The 25,481-nt window shown below is 38.4% G+C and overlaps 3 protein-coding genes and 1 long non-coding RNA gene across 39 annotated transcripts in view; 2 read left to right on the top strand and 2 right to left on the bottom strand.

Annotated features, from left to right (window-relative positions):
* The window catches only part of LOC111247579 (glutamate receptor ionotropic, kainate 1-like), a 124,464-nt gene extending 120,564 nt beyond the window's left edge, over positions 1 to 3,900 (top strand). For all 12 annotated transcript variants that reach the window (XM_086982408.1, XM_086982407.1, XM_086982404.1 and 9 more), the window contains one exon: positions 2,709 to 3,900. In XM_086982408.1, coding sequence (XP_086838534.1) covers positions 2,709 to 2,930 — 222 coding nt within the window. In that variant the 3' untranslated portion in view covers positions 2,931 to 3,900. The remainder of the gene's footprint in view (positions 1 to 2,708) is intronic.
* Positions 3,901 to 6,727: 2,827 nt separating this feature from the next.
* On the bottom strand, positions 6,728 to 8,020 carry LOC147756921 (uncharacterized). Its single transcript, XR_015322922.1, has 2 exons — positions 7,841 to 8,020; positions 6,728 to 7,083 (listed from the first exon to the last, which is right to left on the bottom strand). It is a non-coding gene; the product is annotated as an uncharacterized LOC147756921 (long non-coding RNA).
* Positions 8,021 to 8,136: 116 nt separating this feature from the next.
* On the top strand, positions 8,137 to 15,455 carry LOC111246860 (1-acylglycerol-3-phosphate O-acyltransferase ABHD5-like). Of its 25 annotated transcripts, none has more exons than XM_086982414.1 (10): positions 8,209 to 8,287; positions 8,594 to 8,662; positions 8,884 to 9,077; positions 10,252 to 10,404; positions 11,185 to 11,267; positions 11,653 to 11,857; positions 12,191 to 12,445; positions 12,842 to 12,959; positions 13,260 to 13,449; positions 14,554 to 15,455. In XM_086982414.1, the coding sequence occupies exons 3-10, from the start codon at positions 9,008 to 9,010 to the stop codon at positions 14,650 to 14,652; spliced, it is 1,173 nt and encodes a 390-aa protein (XP_086838540.1). In that variant the 5' UTR covers positions 8,209 to 8,287; positions 8,594 to 8,662; positions 8,884 to 9,007; the 3' UTR covers positions 14,653 to 15,455. The 25 variants fall into 25 exon arrangements, with proteins under 25 accessions (XP_022652904.1, XP_022652905.1, XP_086838553.1 ...); XM_086982415.1 differs by having other exon boundaries at positions 8,222 to 8,292; XM_022797169.2 differs by lacking the exon at positions 8,884 to 9,077 and having other exon boundaries at positions 8,137 to 8,287; positions 10,360 to 10,404.
* A 2,308-nt stretch (positions 15,456 to 17,763) lies between these two features.
* On the bottom strand, positions 17,764 to 23,629 carry LOC111246859 (adipokinetic hormone/corazonin-related peptide receptor variant I-like). The gene is made up of 7 exons (XM_022797164.2): positions 22,926 to 23,629; positions 21,365 to 21,580; positions 20,676 to 20,825; positions 20,097 to 20,267; positions 19,450 to 19,652; positions 18,516 to 18,682; positions 17,764 to 18,367 (listed from the first exon to the last, which is right to left on the bottom strand). Exons 1-7 carry the CDS (start codon positions 23,022 to 23,024, stop codon positions 18,063 to 18,065), a joined length of 1,311 nt encoding a protein of 436 aa, XP_022652899.1. The 5' UTR covers positions 23,025 to 23,629; the 3' UTR covers positions 17,764 to 18,062.
* Positions 23,630 to 25,481: the final 1,852 nt, after the last annotated feature.

Raw genomic sequence — 25,481 nt, 5'->3', positions numbered from 1 at the left:
CTAGTGCTATGAGGAGCCTTATCTGAAGCCCCGAACATTTTCACGGCTACACAGTATCACATAATTATTACAGAACTCTTGCAGGTGTAACACGTCGCTAACATAATGTTAGCTAATTCAATAACTAACAAATTGTGGTTTGCTATTGCTACTGTTGTTATGGCTGTTTGTAATAAGCTATATGCCCTTGGTTATACAATAATGACGGCAGTAGTTTCTTGGTTCTTTGTTTCGCCCAAAAGCTTTCGTTCGCAACGTTTCTTTCTTATCGACTTCTCATCAGGACGGAAGGAACAGCCCTAGTGAAGGACCACCAACAAACTGGTCCTTCAGGGTTTCCCCGTCTTCTCCATAATCGGACGCAGTTCCACTTCCATCATTCCCCAAAGGACTCATTTGTGTTTTTCTTCCTTTTCTTCGCCATTGCTGTCCATCCGTCCATACATAATGTACATTCAGTTCGCACACTCGACCTTCTTCTATTAGTCTGCTGCCTCAACCGCCGGTACCGGCCAACGCAGCGGCCGCTACACAGGTTTCCGTGGCAGCAGGAGCAACCGCTTGCGTCAACGAGCTATATATCCCACTCTCTCTCTCTTTGGCTCTATACCTGAAAAAAAATATTGAGTCCTTAGGATCTAGTGTCTTTTGTGGATATCTGTGTGCCTGTTGGCTTGGTCCGGTAGCGTACCCATGAGCTAGTTTTGCTCACCGACAGAGACGATGTTTTTGGTGAAGATTCTTCGTGTCCATGATTGGAATGCTGTCGGCGTGTATCTTTTTGCGACGTGGTGATGCGTCGCGAATATATAATAATGCCGCCATACGTACGCGGCCTGCCAACACTAACTGTGGCCGAGCTCTGCCACTAACGCTGCTTGTTATGCTCATTCCCTGGCGGATGCACCCGGATCCAGTCATTATCCGGACGACAGGTTACGTTGATTGGCGCTTATAAGCACTGCTTCAGTATAAAGCGGCTAGTGACCCGCCCTAATGTCAGGCCGAAGAAAACGATACGGCCGAGGATACAATCGACCACAACGCCGACGGTCGAGACAAGCTCAACGAAAATGCTATAATGGAGACTATATGGAGAGAGCTTCAATAGGGTTTGTGTGGACCACGTACGTCGACATGACGGTTACCGGCAAACTTAGACGGAACTAGCTTAATAAGTTCCTTGGAAGCATAACACAGCTTGGCAGTGGCGCTCAATCATAAACAGAGTCAGCCCGGCCTTATTTTCCCCCGTAGAACCCTGTTTGGTCAAAGAAAACAGAAGATTAGTTGGCCACGCTGAAGTCCTTCTCGTTGGTCGCTTTACTCCTTCCCTATGGAGCGCAGCGCTTTACAAAAATCGCTCACAAGATAATCACAACGACATTGATGACTATGAGAGCGACTTATGTACGCCCGGTTTGGTATGGGTATGTGTGTACATGTGTACGTGTTTGTCTGTCTGTATAATAGGTGAGCGAGCTTGCGCAGCATGGCCGCTTGTCACTTCTGCCGAAGTTCCGGCTGGCCGAAGACTTACAGGAACCTCCATACATCGTTATTATACATGGACAGCTACTGTGCGACTGAGGCGGCAGGATAAAAGGGCCAACGGGGTACAAGTCGATATGCTTCTGAGGCTAAAGCCGTTAGCGAGTATTGGTGCGCACGACGACCTCTTCCGTTCCCCTGTACTATCGTTGAGATGACGAGCAAGATTGCTATCCATCTTGATTATGAGTTAAGTTTGTGTCCTCTATCGAGATCACCACCCCTAAGCTCAGTCAACCGTAGGAAAGTACCCAACCAGGCGCCCTCCCCTGGGCAGTCAAAGCCGCTGGCAGACGGCTGCAAGTCAAAGCACAGTCTTCGCAAGCAACAGCCCCCCTCCATCGTTACCCACGAAGCACTCTGCGCTAAAATGCACTCGACCACTCCCGGGTTTTTCACACACGGGATCCTTTTCACAAAACGAGCAGCGATGTTGGCAGCTGCTCCCTGCCATATCTGCTGACGTCGGTCATAATATTGGTCACACGGGCTTATACTTGAGCCTTAGTTTCTACTCATGTACCTTAACTTGCACGCCCTCTTATCCGAATATCTGTGTCTAACACACGTTCCTCAGATCGGGAATTGCCAGCTAGTTGGTAATACTAAGGCGGGAAGGTAGAGCGAAACAAATACTGTTTACCCTTTTCCCCAGAGATAGTACCATTTCATCGAATTTAGTGCTTCCAGATGTTTCTTAGCAGCTTTATAGGTAACTGACCTTGATGGGATGCTCCAACAGTCAAAGTAGATATCGTTCGTCCGTCCATCCGTTTGCTTTACGAGCATCCCTCTAGCAGAGGCCGAGAAGTCAAACGCCGGGCGTATGTTTTGCGTACGTTCCTATGGCTATGAATATCACGACCTGTATACACGCCATTACGTATCGTCATAAAATGTGATAGTAATGGAAATATTGGTACTAATGGTAGCTGCACGGGTGAAACAAGACAAAGGCAAGCAGATGTAGGCCGATGGCCAATGAGTGGAAAACGACGGAACATAAACGTTGCAATTATTTGTCGAATTGCTTTTGCCGCGAAATAATTCTACTCACAATTGATACTATTTCCGAATATTCGGTCATACCATATTGGCACAATACATATGTGTATGTATAATAACTGCGTTCTATTTGTTTGAATTTATTTTGTTAGTACTTCAACATGATCACTGTTGTCGATCACATTCGATTTGCATTCAAAATGCAAACAAATCAAGTTGACCTGTCGGAGACATCTCTGCCGAGGAATCACTGGAAGGATCAACTACAAAAAAGACGCGAAAATCGTACGAGAGAAAATGGCCAGAAATCTAACGACCCCACGTCTCCCCGGAAAACGGATTCACTGAGCTCGAAGATTCCGCAATATCAATGAGAAGTAAACGCTTTATACATAAACGATTATATTCTCATACGGCACACAGCACACATTGCAAAATTCTGCGTGACTTTTGTTATCGCTCATTAACGAAACAAATTCATTGCTTTAAGATAACGTTGGTCTTCTTAGCTACAAACCAGCTAATCCACGAGCTCGTTTGTACCGGACATTAAACCGACTATTATTAGACAGACAATCAATAAAACACATTAAGTTTTGTGCCCGAAATCCTGAATCGAGCAGAAAATTTAAATAAATCAAATATTTGTTTCTAACGAACTAAACAATAGAGCGAGTAATTTCCTATATTAGCCCATAAATGCAATAACAGGCACTACCTACAAGCACGAACCCGCTGCATCCAATCCAGAGACCTTGATTTTCGTTATTAACAAGTTCTCGACACGCTAAAGACACATAATTCTTAAAAATAATTGCGCGCTGTAAACAAGTACACAGATAACTTTTTGGCGCCGCGGTAACAGAACTAGTGGCGCAAGTTTAGAGCTGGCTGCTACCAATAAATGATGTTCTCAATGGTTTTCAAACGATTCTGACGATATTAAATCGATTTTGATCAGTATGTATAGAATATTAATAAAATGCACCATTTACATTGTGTAGATGTTTGCTTAAAACAAAAAATCGTTTTTCAATTATCATTACAAAAAATTAAAAGCTCCCACTATAGTTAACACTAAATGGCCATCGAATATTTCAACACAACTTTTACCTTTGTTTTTAATTAAATTTTTTTTAATTTTGATAAGTGTCAAATCTATTCATGCATGGTAAATCGATGTATTGTAAGATCTATTGCAAACGCCGTATATACTATTTGTGTTTCTAGTTTTTAGTGTGACAAAACAAATTGATTTTCACCTAAAAGTTAATAAAATTTTACTGTTCAAGAAAATAACGTACCTGTTCTACGTTTTAATAAATGCGTTTTGTGCGGTGAAAATGGTGTGTTGAAATGGTCAATTAAGGACAAGCACTTATTAATTTTCACTAAGTTTGAAAATTTTTAAATGTAGCAATGTTTGCATTCTGTATCAGTCGTTACATACGATATTGGTAACCTCAGGCATAAAAATAGATTTTTCTGTCAACCATTTTCGGGCTTACAAAGACACGTGTTCGTAGGGATACACAAACTTGAACGAGCAGTTAGTTTCACTGAGTCAGCCAGCGCTGCAGGTCGAACAGTCATCATTTAAATCATGTGACAAAGTAATGCCTAATGTGTGTGACAGAAGAGCTTATCTTCTGCCTTTTCGAGATGATCACCATAAAGATCAATGGATATCATTTGGTTTGCTAAATATTTGAATGTTTGGCTAGGAAAAAAACAATCGTGTACTTCGGCAACGATCTAACTTTACTTCTTGTTATGAATTTGTTGTGACTCCAAATTTTGTAAAGTGCATAGAACTAAATTAAATTGACATGATCAAATCGCCTGGCGAATATATATGGTCTGGATAAATGCCTCTTACAGCATAGACCTAAAAGTTAGCCCAGCCCAGCCCAGCTCTGTCCTGTATATTAATAACCCAATATATTTTTTGTATTTCTAATACATATGATAAAACACATCTCCCTAGTAAACTTGCTGCATGCACGGCAAAGAAATTTTTATTATCCAAACAATACAAGAATATTCATCATTTATTGGCCTCAGAGTAAGTCCGTCAAGATTCCCGGTAGTTGTTCAACTATATAATTATTCTATTGACCATTTTCATTTATATTTTACCCTTTCAGTTTAAGAAAACATTTTTTATTATTTATACGAAGTAGAACAAAGGCCACTTGTTCCACTTTGTATTGTGATATTTTTTGAATTCCGAAACTAGATACAAGAAGCTGCACAAGTGCCTTTTGAACATGACTTTCTAAATCGGTCTTTTGCCTACTTTCTCTGAGCGGTTAGCTTTAGAACCATCGAAGGTACTCTATAAAAACAAGAGAAGCAAGCAAGACTTAAGGAGGGCCTAACATCCATCACCATTGTCTATGAGACGGACATGGCCTACTATTATATACAGTCGACTAAAGCATTTTCTGTTTCACATATCACTGGGTTTTCATCCGCTACGTTTACCTCTACCGGAACAGTCCGTTCGGAGACACAAGTAAATCTTCTCACACATTTGCTAAACATTTCAATGACGGCTACAGAAATTTACTGCGCTCATGTCGATTGTCGAATGGCTATGATTACTTCACGAGACCGTTTACATGAGTTACCTAGTATATTGAATTAATTCATTACGTATTTTTTTTTTCTCTAGTGCTAATATAATGTAAACGATAGCTCAGCTATAGTTTCTTTTTGGGGCGACATGTTTTATGATTTTGTATTTTCTTCGTTTTTAATCCACGATTTAGATTTTTAAAAAAACATAACGGTGCCTATGAAGGAGAAAGAATCCGACTAAACTGATATACCCAGGTTTACGTATGACCTAGGCCAAAAGGCCTGAGTACGCCTATGTGATCCTTAGTGAGTAATAGGCGGCAGAAGATAGAATTGAATAACAGGAGCCGCGTAATGCTGCATTAAAAAAATATTTTTAAAAGAGGGATTCACCTTATCAGTTTTGACGCTCTAGGACTATCCCTGTACGTTTTCATATCACCATGGTTATCAGATAATTATGCGAAGAAGGTAATGATGCGAAAAAGGTGCATTCATTTACGCTCCAAAAATTAGATTTTCAGGAAAATTGTACTGTACTAGATCAGACAAAGAAATACTCTACCATGTCAGCCTCCATTTTGCAGTCAACTCAACTGGCCTTAGTGTGAGTGGGGTGTCGCAAAAAAACTGACTCGCTACATTATTACTTGAAATGAAGATTAAGCGACGCCAGTCAGGAATCGGAAAGCAAAATCCTGCCAGTTCATCTCCTGGCACGCCACCTCATGAAGTTCCAAACAAGTGACAGGTTTATAGCAATCTTTTTCATCGTTACCGGAAAAATATTGAACTACGTTTTCGTTGCTCTTGTCGTTCTGCGTAGTCCTTCATGGCGTTAATATCCTGCTTGAATTTGTCCGTAGATCTGGCCGCTGTGCCAAGCGTGCTAGCTACTTCAAAGCGTTTTTATTTATCTGAGTCAATCAAGTTTATTTTTTACATTCTGTTCGTCACTAAGACGACATGTCTAACAGTCAGGTCACTTTTAGACGAAACATGAGTATAGAATCAGTGACCCTTCGGTTTTCGAGTTTATTCCTTAAGCTTTGCTTATTCCCCTCTCAGCTGGACGACGGTTAGGAGCAATAATTACAAATAGCCTCAGTATGCAACGTAACACAGTGGTTCCGGTTACGTGAATACGTACCATGTCTCTCTGCACAAAACTCAAGTTTCAACTTATTTGCCTGCCTATTGCTTTTAAGAAGCATTATTCAACGCAATAAATAGTGATAGACAGTGGCGTTCGACTGCGCAAAATTTAATACATTTTAAGTACAGTATTTACAAGTCGATAGAAAATAATTAGGCTTGAAATATGGCAAAAACGCTGAATACGTCGTTTTAGCCGCGTAGTTGATTAACTTAGTCAGGCCTAAACAATACAATCAAACGCATTTGAATCTAGTCTCCATATATATTGCAGCTTGCCAATCCAAAGCAATCGCCGTACACACGTATCGTTGCAATTTACGCAGATTTTATGTTAACTTAGCGTCGACCCATTGCTACTATTAAAATGTAAGGGGCACTTTTTTTGTTTTAAAGATTTTTCCTCGGGCTTAATTCCTTAAGAAAGACACTGTTTTTCGAGTGTTACGCTGTGAACTTTGCCAATATATGTTTCCAGATTGTCGAAGCAGCACGAAGCTTCAAAAATGCATTTATTCAGAATTGGCGAAAGGTAGACTTAAGCCGTCTTGAACGGCGTTCCTTCACACGCTTGATAATCATAGCGTTACTGTATAATACAGAAAAACGTAGATCCTCATATATTCCTACAGAAGTACACTGTGATAATCTAACACAAATAAACATTTCGATGTTTGATTCTTTTTACGAACTCGTTCATACATGAGAGACATAATAAATCGATTCGTTCTATCAACCTGGTTCGGTCTTGAGGTAGCGTCCGCAAACAAAAGTATCAGTATCATCCTCCTATAACAAAAGGCAATCGTGGTTTAGTGGGTACTCCTTTCCCCTATAGAAAAAGCTAGCTCTACACTGAGAGTATAAATAACTGGGGAAATTTCGACAGCACACTGATGCATCTCCTCGTTCGCCTACATCTCCAAAAAATAAATGACTTTTTCATTTAAGAAATAATGCTTGCATAAAAACATTTTATTGGAATTATTTGCACTTTTAACGGGCTTGAGTGGTGCCATTCGAGTAATACGAATATATTTACCGTTCATATAGCGTACATGCTATATGAATTAAACAAGTGGTTCCACAACAACTCCGCTCGAATAAAAATTTTTCCCAATTCGGCTATGCAGCACGACATTATCTTTATATTATTATATATTTCATTATATTATTATTATTACAAGCTTTTCCATCATTAAATATTGAGTTTTTGAAGAGCCAGCCCGAAGTCAAGCTTAGAAAGCGGAAAAAACTTCACATTATATTTGCTAAACTTAGAAGCGAATTTAATGTTTATTATATACACCGTGGATAACTTTGTTAGGTAATTAGGTAATTAATGTTAGGTACTTGAATAATTAGGTATACCACACTTCATTTAGTGCTTGAGATTAGCCGACTAAAGCCATGCCTAACAGCAGTACAGGACGTTAAAACTTGAAACATTTATCTAGTTAATTGCATTGATATTAGAAATATCACAATTTCTTCTCGGATATGACAGCAAGTCTTGGCATAAGTTAAAGCAGAATAGGAGCCTCACCACAATTAAGTTTGAGTTAAGTTTTTACAAAACACACGTAATTTTTGCGTAAAACTTTCTATACTTATAGGTGAACTTCCTATATCTATGTGGATGGCGCAAGTAACACTTGCAATCGTCTCATTTTTGCCGCTTCTGTTTGTTCCCAATTTGTGTCGTCTGCTCCATATTGTAAATAAACCGAATTTGCTCACCGAAATAGAAACTCAATAGAATCGAAGGAACAGGGACATCTCGCAGGTGCTTGTTGTCCTTAATACAGTGCGGTGAGTGCAGCGAACGCTGTAGAACACAGAGCGACTTGTGTGCCTTTTTGAAAGTGGACATAGTGCTCTATGTTCCTCCTCGACTCCGAATTCTCTCGACGCTACGGCGGCAACGTAGTCGTAATTAGTACTATCCTGTAGTGTGAAACACAGCATTAAGTAGCTATTGTTTCTAGAATGGGTAAGGTATGATTACCGGACGTTCAAACAGAACTACGAACAAATAACTATAACAAATTATCGGATTATCTACCAATATATACTGTCTAGGATATTCAAGGTCCCTTTCCTACAGGGACATTTACGCGCGCTTTCTTTCGAGCATTGTACTATGAGGCTTGCCTTCGTATTGGTTGCTATCACAATAGTAATAACCTAGCAACTTCAACAGCTGACGGTGGCAGTATTCCATTAGCCCAAACAGAACACACAAGGGTCCTCTTACAGCTGATACGTTTATTTCTTCTCCTTGTCGCTACCATGTTAGGATAAGGTGTAAAATGTGTGTACTCAGTGACAAGTGTGTGGATGCCAGCTGACTCAACAACTTCTAACGGCAAGTAACGCGTCTCACTGGTTTCGTTTTGGCCGGATGACTTCGGTAAATAGAAGAGAAAGACATCTATAAAATTTCGCTGATGGCTTTTTGTTTTGGTGCGTGAGCAGCTCGCACGAGTGACAAAGAGGGGATAGAGGAATCATTTTAAATTGACTTCGTTGATGTATACAATATTTTTACTAAAGCTAATTATCACGGTTTCGTCATGCCGTCTTCAGGATGTCTATCGGCAAGTTTTAATACGAAAGATCGTAGTAAGGTCGTCGACGACGCCAACAAAAACTACAAAGTCGAGAAATTTAATGTCTTTTGCCAGTACGTATAAACCTAGTTGTGCCTTCAATGACTTGGCTTCGCTGGGTGCCTTCATCGAAGGTGCAGCTTCAACAAGCCGAACAGCGCGTTCTTGCATGCAAGTATCATCTTAATATTACTGCTGTGTTCAAAATGTATTGTATCACATCCATCTATTATAATACCTAGCATTAGATCGTAATAGTTCTACAAATCGTAAGTTCTAAAGCCGTCGCTAAAGTACGTATAATCTATCCAAGTGTTTATAGCTTCTGGATCAAGGTTTATAAAATAACTGAATGGAAAGCAGCTCGATGAATTCGAGTCGAAAACTTATATTTCATATAAAAGTAGATACTTAAAGGTTATGTGTCAAATAGCTCAAAAGCAAGAAATACCTAAATCATAAAAGTATTAAAAAAAAAAATCGATATTTACGAATTCATAGCTCGTTTGGATAATATTTTTTACGATGATGATTTAACATATGTTTACAGTTGGACGAACAAGAACAATTAAAGACTTTGGCACGCGAATTTTGACACTAAGTTGTCGTAGAACAACCGATCTGGTCATTAACGTAGACTATACACCTGTACAGATTCTCTCGAAAATACGTATTAACTTCTTTACCGAATGAAAAAAAAAGAAGACAAATTTACGTTCTCGTTTTTATTTCTGATTTGTAACAGATCGTCGTAGTCTATTAAGCATCATCTCTCCGCCGCCCCACAACATCGCTGAAACGACGATCACAAATACCAACGAACAAATCAAGCCACATGTATGACACTAAAGCGAAGGGATTAAACAGTTATCACACAATGCAAAAATAGACTTGAGCTGGGTTTTGAGGGAAAGGGTCATCGTGAATGGTGCAAAAGATTGCAGGCTTTGCAGAAGAACAGCTGGGTCGTTGAAGGTGTTTGCTTTTCACGACCTTGGAAGCCGATCCTTGTGGTCTTATATACCACTCATTGCTCTTAACGACTCTTTGGAAATTAAGATGTTGAACAACATTACGTCATAGAAAAATAGACGACAAAAACGTTCGAAACAAAACATTTGCAAGATGACAAAATTGGTACATTGTAATTAATAATAACTTGCAATGCCTAGTCAATAGGTTACGTGACAGCTAATGAGTTAGCAGCCTTGGTGTCGGGAAAAACGCATGCATAAAGGACACTTCCATTACACGGCCTCGTTAATGATTGAAAAAGTGTTTTGGGGTTTGATCAGCACCGAATTTACCGCTTATTTCTGACGAAATGATGCTTAATTTTATACAGGTATAAAAGACAAATTCTTTATAACCCTAGAAAGCAGACTTCAACATACATCCAGGTTCCAAAGCCAACTAAAACGCGCCGCATTCGTTCGTTTATTTTGTAAATTAGGCCGAGATCTGCTTCTTCGACACAAAATAGGAGCACCCATTAAAGGAAAGTAAACCCACGCATATCCATTTTACAGTTCTTTTACAGTAAACTCTTTTCGATCGAAGTAGCAGTTTACATTCGATGACTCGTGTTTAGTAGTGCCTCTATTACTCTCATCTCTTTCATTCTTCTGAACAGTAAAAAGGAAGAAATTTCCAATTTTTGGAGAATCATTTTACTATGCAATTAAAGTATTAACTTATTATCAAATGTAAACACTTTGGATGTCTCAGCTATTTTACTTGGGAGGTTTTTGGAGGGGTTTCCAACATCTACCCTGGCGAGGTATAGGTTACTTTCTACTTTAGTAATGAAAAGTTTATGTTTACCTAAACAAGTATTATTTCCGCTCTGTGGCCTGACTGATTTCCTTCTGCGTCATCCTAATGTAATGTTTTGAAGTGCTACGAATCTCTCTGTTCGATAGGAAGAAGCAACAACTGTATGTAGATCTATAAAGGTAACTGCAGAGTTCCGCTAAAAACAATTAATTTACTCTAAAGCATATGGCTCTCTGTACAACCTAGGTTAACCATTCATACGTACATTTCTGATCCAGTCAATTACTTTGGCTTTAACAAAAAAAGTTAATGTTGTTATAGTTAGTGCTGTATTCATGGACGTTTAAAGCGTAATCGTTATTTGATCTTGAGTCGTACTGCATTTAGCATAGAGGAGCTATATAACCCATTATTTCCTGTAAGCGATTCATCCGTGCTATAAATTCTTAGTTGTTCGTTTAACCGTCGATAACTAATATAGTGATCCACTTTTTCGTTGCAGTGACCGCAAAGCCATACGAAATCATCGATGTGGACATTGGATGTTTAGGCGATATCAGGCATTGCAAAATACACACCATTAAAGTCTGTATAGGACTTAAATAAAATAACATAATTAATGCTAAAATGCGCCGCAAAAATTAAGCATAGAACTCCAATCATAATTCCGAATCGCTCCAGTCGCGTGAACTAGCTATTCACATGAAAAATTGGCACAGAATTTGAGTATCGTTGCTTGAAAAAATACTATGGCGGACCTATCTGAAAAACAATAGGACATGCCTAAGCATTATCAGTAATTAATTTGAATTAGCTTAGACAGAAACCGCGGATGTGTAGCTAGAGGCTGTTGGTCAAGGTTGGTCATGTCCCATGTTTACAGAGTACGTGAATGAAAAAAGCCTACTCCTCGTAATTGTTTTTATCGTTTAATACTGTCACAACTTGTCAATTGATCAAACGATTTCAGCAGGTACCTTCGTCGAGTAATCCTCCGGGACTTCCTTTGCTGTTAGTACATGGTTTTGGCTGCGGGGGAGCGATTTTCGCTCCAAATCTCGATGCTCTCTCCGAAACACGCGATGTCTATGCGATCGATATGCTCGGCTTCGGGCAAAGTTCGCGAGCATCGCTTAGCAACAACGCACTTGAGGCAGAAATTCAAATGGTTCATTGTACGTTTGATTCTGAGCACAGCGCTCATGTCATTTCCATTATTAACGTATTTACTCATTGGTGTAACAGAATTAGCAATCTGATCGTATTCACTTCTTCAGTATCAAACTGTTAATCATTCGGTTATCAAGGCGATCTAGTTACCTATATTCCTTCCCAGAGAAAACTCCCTTTTACTTAGGTTGATACGTTTTGCACAAAAATATGGTATATATCTTCATATAATCAACGTATGCACGTATTATATGATAACTATACATTTTTTCGTATAGCCGAATAAGAGATACATATATGTATATGTTTTGTCGCCCGTATTTGATGTACGCGTCTAGCCATCGAGATGTGGCGTAGCCGAGTGAAACTTGATCAGTTTATTTTACTCGGTCATTCTCTTGGGGGATTTGTCTCATCGGCGTATGCCTTGCGCTATTCATCGAGAGTGCATCACCTGATTCTTGAAGACCCCTGGGGTTTTGCTGAATTTGACCCCACCCGAAAGAACCGACTTCCACTTTGGGGACGGGCTATCACGAACACGCTAGAGTACATTAATGTGTTGTCAGCTATTCGAGCCGCGGGGCCTGCAGGTGAAATATTTTCCATTACAGATTCCGCTTGTAATATCCTATTGTGCCATGAGGCCTAATACATTAGACTCAATTTTAACCAACATAAATGCTGAAACTTGCTAAGTTCTTTTATACACTAAAGGTATGACGACTATATATGTTTAACTACGTTATACATAGATTTATTACGTGTCAGGCTAGACGCATCTGATCTAAGCTTGTATTCTTAGAGAAATCGAATATATGGAATCTATTTCGTATGCCATTTCAAATACACCGTTGGGTTCCGGAAACAGCTCGTAACCAATAAGCGAGAGTAACTGTTTGCATTACAAATGACGGAAACAGCCTATGTGTGGAATCTTTAGCTATATAACACCCTGGGAGTCAGCCTTTACTTTAAACTTTTTCTAGGTTTTGGTATGATGAAGAAGATTCTTAACGCTCGATCTTACTACATGAGTGGGTACCTTTCCCACATGCCGGACACCATACCGGAGTATCTCTATCATTGCAACGTTCGACGACCTACGTGAGTTCCGGCGTAATCTAGGAAAAAAATAGAAAAACCACTTTTGAACTGTTTGAACCCTTGAGCTTGACTGAAAAATATCATTCCCTTTGAAAGAACATATTCCAATATTTTCTGAAAATTTAATAAGGCTGAGAACTATGTTTTACTTATTAAAAGTAGTAGTGAATCAATCATAAGTTTGTATAGGGTTTCAGACGTAAGCCCAATTTAATAACGTCCGTACAAATGCCACTTTTGTACGGTTGTATATTAAATTTCAGACTGGCTAATTCGTATGTCTTCTATAATTACTTTTAGAGGTGAAGAGTTCTTTCGTCACATAAGTCACAAATTTGGTTGGACGCGTCACCCCATGGGGAAACGTATGGTCGAAGATTTGCCGATCTCAGTCGGGATCACGTTCATCTTTGGGACTCGGACCTTCATCACAAGAAAACCAAGCATTATTCTGCAGAACAAACGCGGAGAGGACAACGTTGTCATAAATGTACGCCTAAGTTTACATTCTGTCTACTCTAGTAGATGGACCACTGCTTACAACGATTTACTCTTGTTCGTAATTATTAGTGGTAAATAAATATACATCAGAATTAGTGATATGCTAACTTCGAACTACTTCAACCCTATATACAAACGCATTAACGTGCTGTGACATCCCGGTCCCCAAAGAACGGTAATTTGCTCGCTGGTTATATGTTGTGTACCTGTCTTATATTCCCTCAGATCTTCCAAAAAACTAATTTGCCGATAATGATCTCGTTGCTTGTTCAACGTTGATACAGCCTATTTTGGTTAGAAATGTCTTCTGAAGTATGGGACTTGTACTTTTTCTTTTGAAGCTTTGTCGCACGACCTCTCAGCAGTTATTGTTATCTCCCTGACATCGTATGAAACGTAAAAGCGGCAGCACCAAAAAAATTATACCACTAGAGCGAAAAGGGCTTTTTGCACAGGCCATGAGGCCGAATGGGGTTTCTATTGCATATCATAGCAGTACTATGATACTGCTGTTATATTTGGCTCCATTGTGGTCTTGTGTAGAAATTACTTTCAACCAAAATAATGACTATAGAAGTCTTTGTTAATTTCATGCCTTTCGCCGACCGTCATGCATTTATTGTAAGAAGATAGACTAAACTTGAACGCCACCTGCCGCCTGGAGATAACCTCTAGGTGAAGATAGTCGGTTGATGATAAGCCTAGCAGTTATGTTTGTTTACCCTGTTCGGGGTTCGTAGTATTTAAAGATCGCTAGTCATTGTTTGAATCGGCCTTTTGATTTAGAAAGCTTTCTGTCGTGTTTATGAATTATTTACAAAACCAGTAACGATCATATGCACACCTGTCATTAAAATGTCATAATTAATCTATATAGAGCGGAGATGACTGCTTTAGATAAATATATTGAACAGTCCCGTAACAAGCAGTCTGCAGCTTATATTTAAAATAGCCGAACTGTATATATGTACCTATGATTGTTCTTTTCGACGATGTTCAGCAAAACAACTCAATTTTGCCTGTATATCAAGAAAGAAAAAGGCTTAACCTAACGATAGTTATACAGATTCGTTCTGCATTCTTTTATTTGCAGGTAATCGACGACTGTGGGCACACTATTCACCTTGAAAGACCTCAAGAATTCAACGATATAGTTCGCAAAACTTTAGCTAGAGTTGATCCTGTATCTTAGCTAGAAATAAACCAAAATTAAACAATTGTATACGAATTCACGTACGTAACAAATATGCCTAATATATATCTGTATAATAATATTAAATGTATTTACGTATAGTATATTTATATACGTAAGATGTTAAACAATTGGAAAAAAATATGATGTCTGTCCTTTTACACGGCTGGCACATGTACGTAAACGAAATATAACCCACCTGGACTAGTAGAGAAACAGTAGGAGTATCAGGTGTGACCACTGTTGATCTGGTCACCAACAACATGTTATATCTGCCTATCAAGGACAGTAGAAAACGTGATATGAATCTCTTTCGAGAAACGGATGTTTTCCGTGTTGAGGAACTGTGTACTTCTGGAACCGAATACTTTCTGGAATTTTTTGAAAAAGTTTGTTAAACGTGCTCTTTCGGCCCCCATTTCAGTTCGTTTAGTAAACATGAACTGAAAGCGACAGTACTATAATCGACATGACGTATAAGCCGTCGTTATCTTATCATTACTTGTAAGGTTCCTTTTACCATTGATAACAAGGTCGGGAAGTCGACCGCATAATTAAAAAATCTCCCTTGTGAAAAAGAAAAAGAACAACAGAAAGTTGATCTATACTGGACACACACTAACAGAAGTCTAAAAGCTTTTAATGCATGTTCGTTTTTTTTACTATATATTTTATTATATATGTATAATTTATTAAAAGGTGGCAACCGTATCGAAAAAAAATTCTGGCTGAATTCGTGTTAGACTAAACTTGAAAAATAAAGGTGTGACAATTTCTTATAATAATAAATTAGTTCAAACGCTGTACTTTGTTCTCAATGAACAGTCAGCCCTGGGGTAAATTTAACTCCTTCTTAGGAACTGCTAAATCTATCCCTGTTGGATCGTACCGATACGAAGGTCATGGTAAGTTTTTATTATTATATTCTTGTAATAATTGTTCTGTCCTGCCTAGGCCAGGTTGCTGTTGTTGTGCTCTGTATTCCGATCAGGTTTATCTATATCTTCTATATAAATTTTACTGTTTCTATATTATTATTTGCAAGCCGTCTCGATTCATAACTAAATTTTTTTCTTTCATTTCCTGGACGAACATTTTACAGTCCACATTAATTGAAATTCATTCTTGTTTTCAACTAACCATAATCTTTGTATTGACAACACCGAACCATAATATAAATGTCCAGCCTCAGGAAAGTTGTTTTTTTTTATACTTTATAATTATTATCCCTATTACATGCGTTTAGTGATGATTCCCCAAACAAATAAGCATTATCGGGCAGACTCGGCAAAGCCAGTTTGCAAATTGCCTCTTGGAAGAAGAATAGGTAACAACAAATATTGGTGATGGGCTTAGGGAAACTATTTCAAATGGTAATTTGGTTTTCGAATGATATGTATATGCCAGCCAACCAGCCTATCGGATCACTTAAGTTTCGTCAAATCCATTGGGGAAAAAAACGGCGCAATATAAACCACAAATAGCTTTATTTTATTGCTATTGGTAATATTGACTGGTCGTTTTTATCAGTTGGCCAGTTTTGTTGGTGACACTTTGCAAGTTGAAGTTTGTAAGAGAATGAATCACCCTAACGGGTTATCGGAATGTATAGAACGCAATACCCTCAAATTATTACATGTGGCAAACTTAAAGTTGCCTGACTTATTATATTAAATATAGTACAATACGTGATTTTGGCTACTCATGTCCTTACGATATCTTGGAACAAAGATCTATTAAGTGGGAAGTCCCATACGTAACTATTGTTATTGCTGGAGCTCATGGTGGATGAGACAGATGAATCGACAAATTGAGCGTGGAAAGCAACATCGAATTCGACCTAGAAAAAATGTAGTGCCACCATTTAGTCGAAGTTCAACTATTTCCGATCGAAAAAAAAATGAGAGATCTACAGATAAATATTATATCTATCTGATTCACTCCAGAACACCGAAGCAGACAGGCTGGTTTGCAGGCTGTTTAAAATACTCGTGATGTAAAGGTTGTAGTATGAATAGTGAAACAGTTTCATAAAGAACACTTAATACTACGACTGATTTGAAAGTCAAGTATATGTGTAGCCCTGGTTTTGCTTACGACGCAACTTCTGTTTTCAGATTATCGTATTTTATTATTAATCATTCAGAAACAATGGGTTCATTATTTACACGAATCCTTTTTTTTCAGGTAATCAAGGAGCTTTGTATAGGCAGTATTGTCACGCTGATATGGTGCAGCGTTTGGTATATCAGGTCATAAAATCGATAATAAATTCTTCCTTGGAGAAAATAAAAATACTCTATTATTATAATACAATAAATGATTGACTGGGTGACTATCCGACCTAGGCAGGCTGTTACTCCAGGGGAAAGTATGCTGTTTGCTGGCAAAAATCAGCTGTATACTACCCTTGTATTCCATTTGCTTCATAGCAGTTAACGAGTGTGACAGCTAGTTGCATATCAGCGTCGCAGAATCGAGCCCTTCAAGGCATGCCACGTTATCGTTACTCGGCCTTATGTTACGCGGTGGGAAGCAGCTTTTAACGGTTTGCATCCTAACTGCTCAACCAATATACACAATACTGTCATATTATTAAGTTTGCTGTCTATGGACTTAAACGGAAATCACTGTTCATCCAATGATTGCACCGCGTTTTTTTTCATTAATCCATATATATACATTGTGTCTAATACAAGGCTAGTGAAATACACAATGCGTGATTATATATATATATATATATATATATATATATATATATATATAACTAGGCTAAAGAATTTAACTAAGTATATACTTAACGGCTCATAGCTTCTCTATATGTTAAGAACTGCCTCATATATGAAATAGAATGTTGCATGCAGTCGTAAATTATACACAAGAAGTAGTAAAATAATTCAGATGGCACTCAACACATTGATTTCTAGTTTTTCCTGCACTATGCTTCTATACGATTAAAAGCTCAAATATAATGAACCTGCAGTTAAGGCGACTCCGTGGCACCATGGTGCTATTCTTAGGTTAAACGAAAATCAAAAATTAACATTATTCCACTACCGAAATGTTTTTCAATCTAGAATAGGAAAGTTGTTCAAACATAAGCCATATATATATATATATATATATATAAAGATTTTTATTATTATTATTTTACCTCGATCGTTCTAGTTTACATATATAAAGGTGGAACTGTTTTTGGTATTTATTGCGATACATATTTTTCAGTAATCGTTTTCAGTTGGCGCAACGTTCGGAGACATTTTATAACTTCCATAATATTATATGTCTATGTACATGGAGTATTGTTGAGACCGACTGAAAATTAGTATCGTTGTTACACCTTTTTGGGTGCCCCGAAGGAAGCTGCTGGTGTTTTTTGCTTCGAAACTTCTAGAAAACTTGTTTTTGCTCTAATCAAGATGACTGTTTGCTGATTGGTGACAATGGATACTTGATGTTGGCTGTAGTGGAGAAGGCGGATCGACGGTCGAGTAAAGTATTTTACTCCGATGAGAGCTGCCACGACTTGTAACGATGATCGTTTGACGGAAATGTGAAGAAATGTTTCTTTCAAGTTGACCGGGTTCCCCGGCTACAGAACCGCCGTCAGCCCCATCTTTGTGGGCACCGATACCCAGACATCTAGCAAAGAATCGCGTCCAGTTTGATTTAGCGTAGCTGCCATACAGTAACGGATTAACGCAGGAATTGCTTACTGAAAAGTTCCACAATAATAAAAAAACCAGATCCTCAATTAATGGCAGCAACATCGAACATGCTTTGTACCTAAAAGATTATGATATTTTTAGCGTAACATTCTGTCCATCAGAGCTTTATGATTTGATGACGAATGTATCGCTTACCAGCAAACATGAACAGGGCGTTTTGCAGATACTCGTTGAGCTTGGTGGCCCCTTCGGTATCGATTTGGTACCAGACTACCATTGTGACATACGGTGTCCAGCACCAGAAGAACGTAAGTACGATGATAACGGTCAGCCGTAGAGTGCGGTTGCGTGTTCGCGTAATACTAAAGTCACAATGAGAAATGGCACAAAAGTGGTTACATTCGATCCTAACGGCAAAATGGCAATTACCCTATCGCCTTTGCTTCACTACGAGAAGTTGGCGAACATTGTGATATGTCGACTAATTCAAGTTCTCTGAATGCTCATGGAGCACTGAGCGGATTTTTATAATTGAATATATTATACCAGTGAAGGTTTATTTAGACAGTGGATGTGCAGAGTAGTGGCATTGATAATGTGCCAAGACAGAAATGGCGACCAGGTCCTACCTGGTGCCGTCAAACCTCAAGCGGTTTTCGTCTATTACCTTCAGCTTTTTGTCCCCGTACTCCCCGTCCGCCTGTATCTCTCCCTATGACCAGTATGATTTTCATGCAATAGATAACAAGATATTGAATCCTGCTAAGTGGCTTATTAGGCTACTGAATTATATTACGATTGAAAAGATAATAGACATAAATTGATAATTGAAAGGATCATTAGTCAGTAGATGATAGAACGAATCAGTGTCAAAATTCTAACAAGATAATGTTGCGATCTATAATACCATGAGCAGTTAAGTAACAGCACAACGAGATTAGAAGACACCAAGTACTCTGAGCACTAACAAGCGTGTTACGCCGTATTTTCTCTTCAGCCGCCTGCCAATCAGCTTTGACAAATCAACAACATCGATCCCCCCCCCGTCCCCCCGTGTCTGGACGCTTTTAGCCATACGAATTTTGCTTTAATAGGAACCGAAAAAGAAGGAAAGAACAATACCACGTACCACTCGACGTTGCTCGGAACTGAACGCCGCAGTCGCACGACTTGCCTATACTGCACTCGAAGATTTGTGGGTCGACCAGTCCTCGTTGTAAGCTCACCGTCTGTTGATCGATGACAAATCTCGAGAAGAATCTTGCAGTAACACCAGATAATAATCACCAACGGGATTCCATATTGAAGAAGCAGGCCGAACAAAACGTATACCTGATATGATACAGTTTAGTCGACAATATAAAAACCGTCAATAACAATAAACAACTTTATCACTTGAGTTAATTGTTAAAAATGCAATCGTCGATTATATATATATACTTAATAATTACTTATGATGTGATTATTATTGTTATTTGAATTCGGGTTAGTCAGTATGTATTACTTATCATAATATTTATTCGACAAAGCAAAATATTACAAAAATGAGATTACCGTAGGAATACGGCTCGGCTTAGTTCAGCCTAGGCTTTGAGACGTTCCCTAACCTATTTTTTTAGAAAATGAAAGCACGAAATCGTCATTCGTATCTCACACAGCAAAATCATAGGCTCTGTCTGTCTCACGTACTACATAGCTATACTATTTCGTTGAAGCCATTTTACAGACGACTTTTTGTGAAGATATCGAATAGACAGAAGCAACAACAATACAAACCCTTTGCTGTGGCGCATTCGTAAAGAAGTTGAACGTCACACACTGGTAGAAGTCCTTAATGTAAGGATGACCTTCCACCTCATAGACCACGGCCTGTGGTAAGCTCCACGTCAATGACACGAACCAGGCTAAAAAGATCATAATTTTGCCACGACGCTGGGCATCGTGAACCTTGTCATGTAACAAAAACAAATTGTTATTATTTCATTCCATAGATATTGCTACGCTATTTATTATAATATCAGCGAAAGTATTCTAAATCTTCTTGGCCATTTTGAGCATTCAATAGTACAACTAAATGTTGTCATCCCTTTTAATTCGGTATACCGCTCGTATTTTAAGAGCACCTAAACATTTTTGTCTGGTTAGTCACTGTGTGTGTACATAGTCCCTGGATTCGGGACAGTTCACGTTTTAAAAACCTTATAATCCTTAAAAACCTTATAAACCTAGAACTCAAAAGGTGTGCAACAATTGCACCAAATATTCAAAGAAACTTCTAGTATCTTTATATATATTATCTATTATTATATATTTATATATTGTCTTAAAATAAGTAAAATTAAGACTACGTTTTACCTTTAGAGGATGAAGAACAGCAAAATATCGGTCGAGTGAAATGCATATGATGATTGTTGAGCTGAGGTATGGCCCAAAAGCCCGGACCACTTGAAACACTTTGCACATTAACACGCCTGCTTTCCACTGAACCATTAGGCGCCAAAAAATCTGAAAACATTCACAAGTCATTAGAAATTTTGCATGGATAATACAGTTGAGGAGAACCAATAGTGCTATAAAACTAACGCTGATATTAGTTGTAGCTTAGGCCCATTACAACAGCACGAAACTGATAAAACAATAGAATTTTGAACGACTATCGATTTGATAGGGCATATTGCGCAGATCATATTTGGGTCTTTCGTTTGCCTTCGCTTGAAATCTTTTAAAATACGTAGTAAAAATGACGGTTTGCTGATTGCCCTTCTTCCTACAATAGTAACTCTGCAGATATATAAAACTGAAATTATTTTCTCAGTTGAATTCTCAGAAATAGGAAGTAAGTAAGCAAAGGAAGAAGCCAAAGGACCTTTTCGCATCGACCCCAGTGTAAATTAAACCATAATGTGATGTGGATTTTACATTACTTCTGTTTCGCGTTTTGGAATTTTCGCATCGGTGCATTTAGTAGTTAGAAGAATACTTTGACACTGAAGACGCGCATCTGACTTGTTTCATGCAAAATTGTTACAATTGGCTTAACTTACCTCGACGGGAATGAAAATGAAGGTTACGATGAGATCGGCGATCGCGAGATTAAGCATCATAAGTTTAATGCGTGACTTTCGGTGCCTGTTCCTGATCAGGGATAGAAAGACAGGTACGTTCCCCACAGTGGCGCAAACAAAAAGCGCGGAGTAGACCAGAATGCTCACAAGAGACCCTGAATTAAATTGACACTCCGGACACAGCGACGTCGATTCCTAGGGTAGGTAATATAGTCAATGCGTAAAAATGCACGTGCATGTTGGACCGATGGAGGTCACAGTTTCTTTTTTTTTTAAAAAAGGTGATTAACTTTGTTAACTAAGGCACAAACATAGCATTCGTACAATATTTATATGTACAGAGATATACAGTCACTTCTAGCCATAAATGCCCCGCGCCGTCGGGCATTTCGCCGTAAAAAATTTTCAACAAGCGATGCATGTCTCTAATGGTTCTGTGCTAAAGCACTCAAATACATCCGATTTCGAAACCCCATTATAGCTCTTGCTTGTGTATATATATCGCCTTGTTTATACGAGGAACCCAATCGACACCGATGTATTAAGCTGGGTTGGCTAACGAAATCGCATTTGAAAGAAAAAGCTTTAAATCTACAAGATTATTGTCCAGTTTAAATCGAGTTAAACTCTATATATATTGTATCTGTATGGATACAAAGGGGTTGTCAATTGTTCCTGTAGTTCTTCGCATTCAATTTAATTAATACAATACTAAATACGAAATCGTGCTTGCGTGACTTAGCCCGAAATTTTACATTGATAATTAACACCTCAATGTTGATCAGCTTGACAGAAGTACGCGGAACGAGGGAGTTCTAATTGTTGTAAAAAAAAAAGCTATTTGAAAGTTACTTTGTTAAGCTTTTCACTCTCTGCGGATTCTTTATGCTAACGTGGGTCCACATAGTTTGTGTGCTGTTGCTAGTTACATAATAATTTATTGGAAGGCAACGCAAGCCACGGCCAAATTGCTGCTTGAGCTGATTCTTTAATTTTCTCTGTGACGGTTATCACCAAAGTAAGCTCGCCTCGTCCGAGTTGCAATGGCCGCCATTAGCAGTGACAATGTGATTAAATTTTCTCCTATAAATGCTCATCTCCTAAATAGGCCAACATAATTAGTTGAAAGGCATACTAGAATGAGCAACATTAGCTCTTCACTGATCAACTTTACCCAAACTTCCCATATAAACTTTCCACTTTAATGGAAACCACATTCGCCTTTGACTATCTAACAAGAGTCCTTGACGTGCAGTAGATGATTTGGTGCGCGTAGAAAATATACCAGGTTATACATTCTATAATGGAGTAGGAGCTCTTATTCCTATTGAGGATAACGATGCAATTGATTATCAGCGAACGTGTTTCATGCTGAATGATATTAATTAAATGCCATTTTAGTTGCTAATAAAGGCGAATTTGTATAGTATTAAATTTTTAATTTATTTGTTTTACGATGTTTCTTTATTTGTAAGTTTAAGTTTACCACTTCTATGAACCATATACTTTCTAGTTTACTTAGTATTACGCTTCCACTTACCTCGGCCTCTTCGAGCGGGTAAAGATCGTCGATTGAGGGCCATGGCTGTACTAAAATGCTTTGGTTTCCAACAGTATCTTCATTCGCCATTTGTTTCATGATTGTAGCTTAATGGCGCTTTTGACAGATCCAAAGACGCTCATTGGTCTTGAAGATGCTGTACACAGATCTGTGCGCTTAAATTCAGTGTTACATCTACCGCACTATATTACTATCCAGACATTAGGTGTACTCAATAACGGCACAAACTCTACGATTCAGCTTCAACTTGTTATGCCTCATAGTAGGAATAATCTGACTTCATTTCGCTTTTATGTGAAGACGTTAAAAAATGTGTGATCCGGCCCCGGGCTAAGCACGTCCTTTTTTTGAGATTATCGACGAATTCCAGATTCGAATTTAGCAGCAGAGTTTGTTTTCAACTTCCAATTTAATCGTTACACACTTGGATCGCTGCTAGCATTAAATGGTAATTTTTTGAGAATCACTTGCAAAAAATATATACCTAAATCTTCAAGTTAATTTAACAGATCTGGCTAATGCCCAACTCAAATAAATATGAAGCATCAAACGATATAGGCATGGTTGTCACGCCAGAATTTGCCGGAAAATTGGTTATTAAAAAGACATCTTCATTGGAAACCAGTTAGCGTGATAGTCCTACTCCTACTGAACCTCAAACACGGCCAAACTGTATGTACCTCCGCTAAAGCCAGTAAGACCTTAGATACAGCGGGCGAAAGGGCGGAACTCTTAGGTTCCCATTGGGAATGGGTATCAGAACTAGTTTGTCTGCGGGAGAAAGTCCCAGTACAATGTAACAGTAAAAAACAATGTTGATCTGTTGCGCGACTAGCAAACGCAACTATTGCACTCCGTATGCAAATAAAATGCGATAGCAATATAAGCTGCTTTTTGTCTGTACAATTGTACACGAATGTATCATTATGCCTGTACGCCTTCAATATAGGTAGATAGCAGTCAAAATGTTCTTTGAAGCGTTATATTCTGTTGTGTATACGTAATAGTTAAATTATATTATTAAAGTACAAGCCAAAGTCTATTGAAAACCGAAGGCGACTCAATTCGTGACCGCTTACGCAATAGAAAGAACTTTTTATCCGTTTCGCCGCTTGTACCATTTTCGCTCTGATTCGTTTTAAGGATTTTCGACAGGCCAGAGACTCAAGAGTCGCGCCAATCCTCCTTCCTAATAAGAGATCGTCGAGCTGACCTTCAAATTAGTCATCATGGCAAGGACTGGACGAGATGTAGTTTTGTAAGTATCATTTTGATGATGGGGTTTAGTGTAAACGTACCCATCGCACCATATATAAAATTGAACATAATCCAAGCTAAATTGTTCCATCAAGTCCGTAGAATGATTAGAGAATATAAATTCAAATAGACAAAATAAAATAAGCTTTTGTGTACATTTTAGTGTGCAGGCTCAAACGTATTGTTGAAAACTTATCATTAGCATATTACGACACGATGCTTCTCCTTGTCATGACCCAGTGCCTGAGCTTAGATAGTTAATCGTCTATTTGGCTCAGGCCTAGTTATACTTAATACGTTACTAAGTACCAGCCAACACGTATTCCGATAAAAAGCCAATTAATCCGCTTAGACTGTATGTATTAGCTAATACTATCAAAAACGTTTTGCAAGCACAGTATTGGTTTTTATACAACAGTAACAATCAACTGAAAACCACGGGGTTATATCTTTCCACTTGGATTGAAATAAATACGTATTACCTAACACAACTTCACCACAACGAGACGATGTTCGCTTTAAGTTTAAATTGTGTTTTGTTTCAGATTATCTTGCGAGCTTTGGCGTCTTTTATAGTTGCTATTTTTTGCAGTTCGGACTGCTTCATAACTTTCATCTCTAGAATTTCATTAGAGACTACTATGAAAATAAAGCTGCGTGCGCTTGGCCTGATAACCACAAAATCTTTCTATAGTTTCTTCGGTTTTATCCCACTGTTTTTTCGCAATGGAGGAAACCAATTTTTCACTCGCAGTTTTTTGTCGGCCCTGGCTGTCCTCACTGTGTGAACAAGCCTTCAGAATCTTCTTTTAGGTATAGCATCGAAAAGCCGGGGTAGGGGTTGCTGAACTAATCGCTATTGGAAATGCTTCTTCCTTATTATATATGCATATATACATATATCAAAAGATAAATCGTTATGTAGAATGACCAGGGGCCAGTGCTTACAGATCCGCTGACCATGTATAAATATAACACAATTTGTATGAATAGAGATCTTTTCAAATCAGCAAAAATACGGAAATCTATCACATGTTTACGCTTAAGCAAAATATGCCGTTCTTTAAGCAGCTTTTAATTTATTTCTACAAAGTGATTGATTTATATTGCTGTCTGCTAACATCTAACACTTAAGAAATATCCATTTTCATTCAATCTAGCTAACAACGGATGCGCGCATTGCAAACCCAAAAGTCCATCGATGCGGAAATAGTTTGTTTTCTTGTTTAGCAAACAAGGGTAATTTGAGATAGGTAGTGGAGAACGCATATATATATA

The sequence above is a fragment of the Varroa destructor genome, unplaced genomic scaffold, assembly GCF_002443255.2.
Source record: "Varroa destructor unplaced genomic scaffold, Vdes_3.0 BEIS01000003.1, whole genome shotgun sequence".
In the NCBI taxonomy this organism is placed as follows: Eukaryota; Metazoa; Arthropoda; class Arachnida; order Mesostigmata; family Varroidae; genus Varroa; species Varroa destructor.
This window is presented reverse-complemented; position numbering and strand designations above follow the sequence as displayed.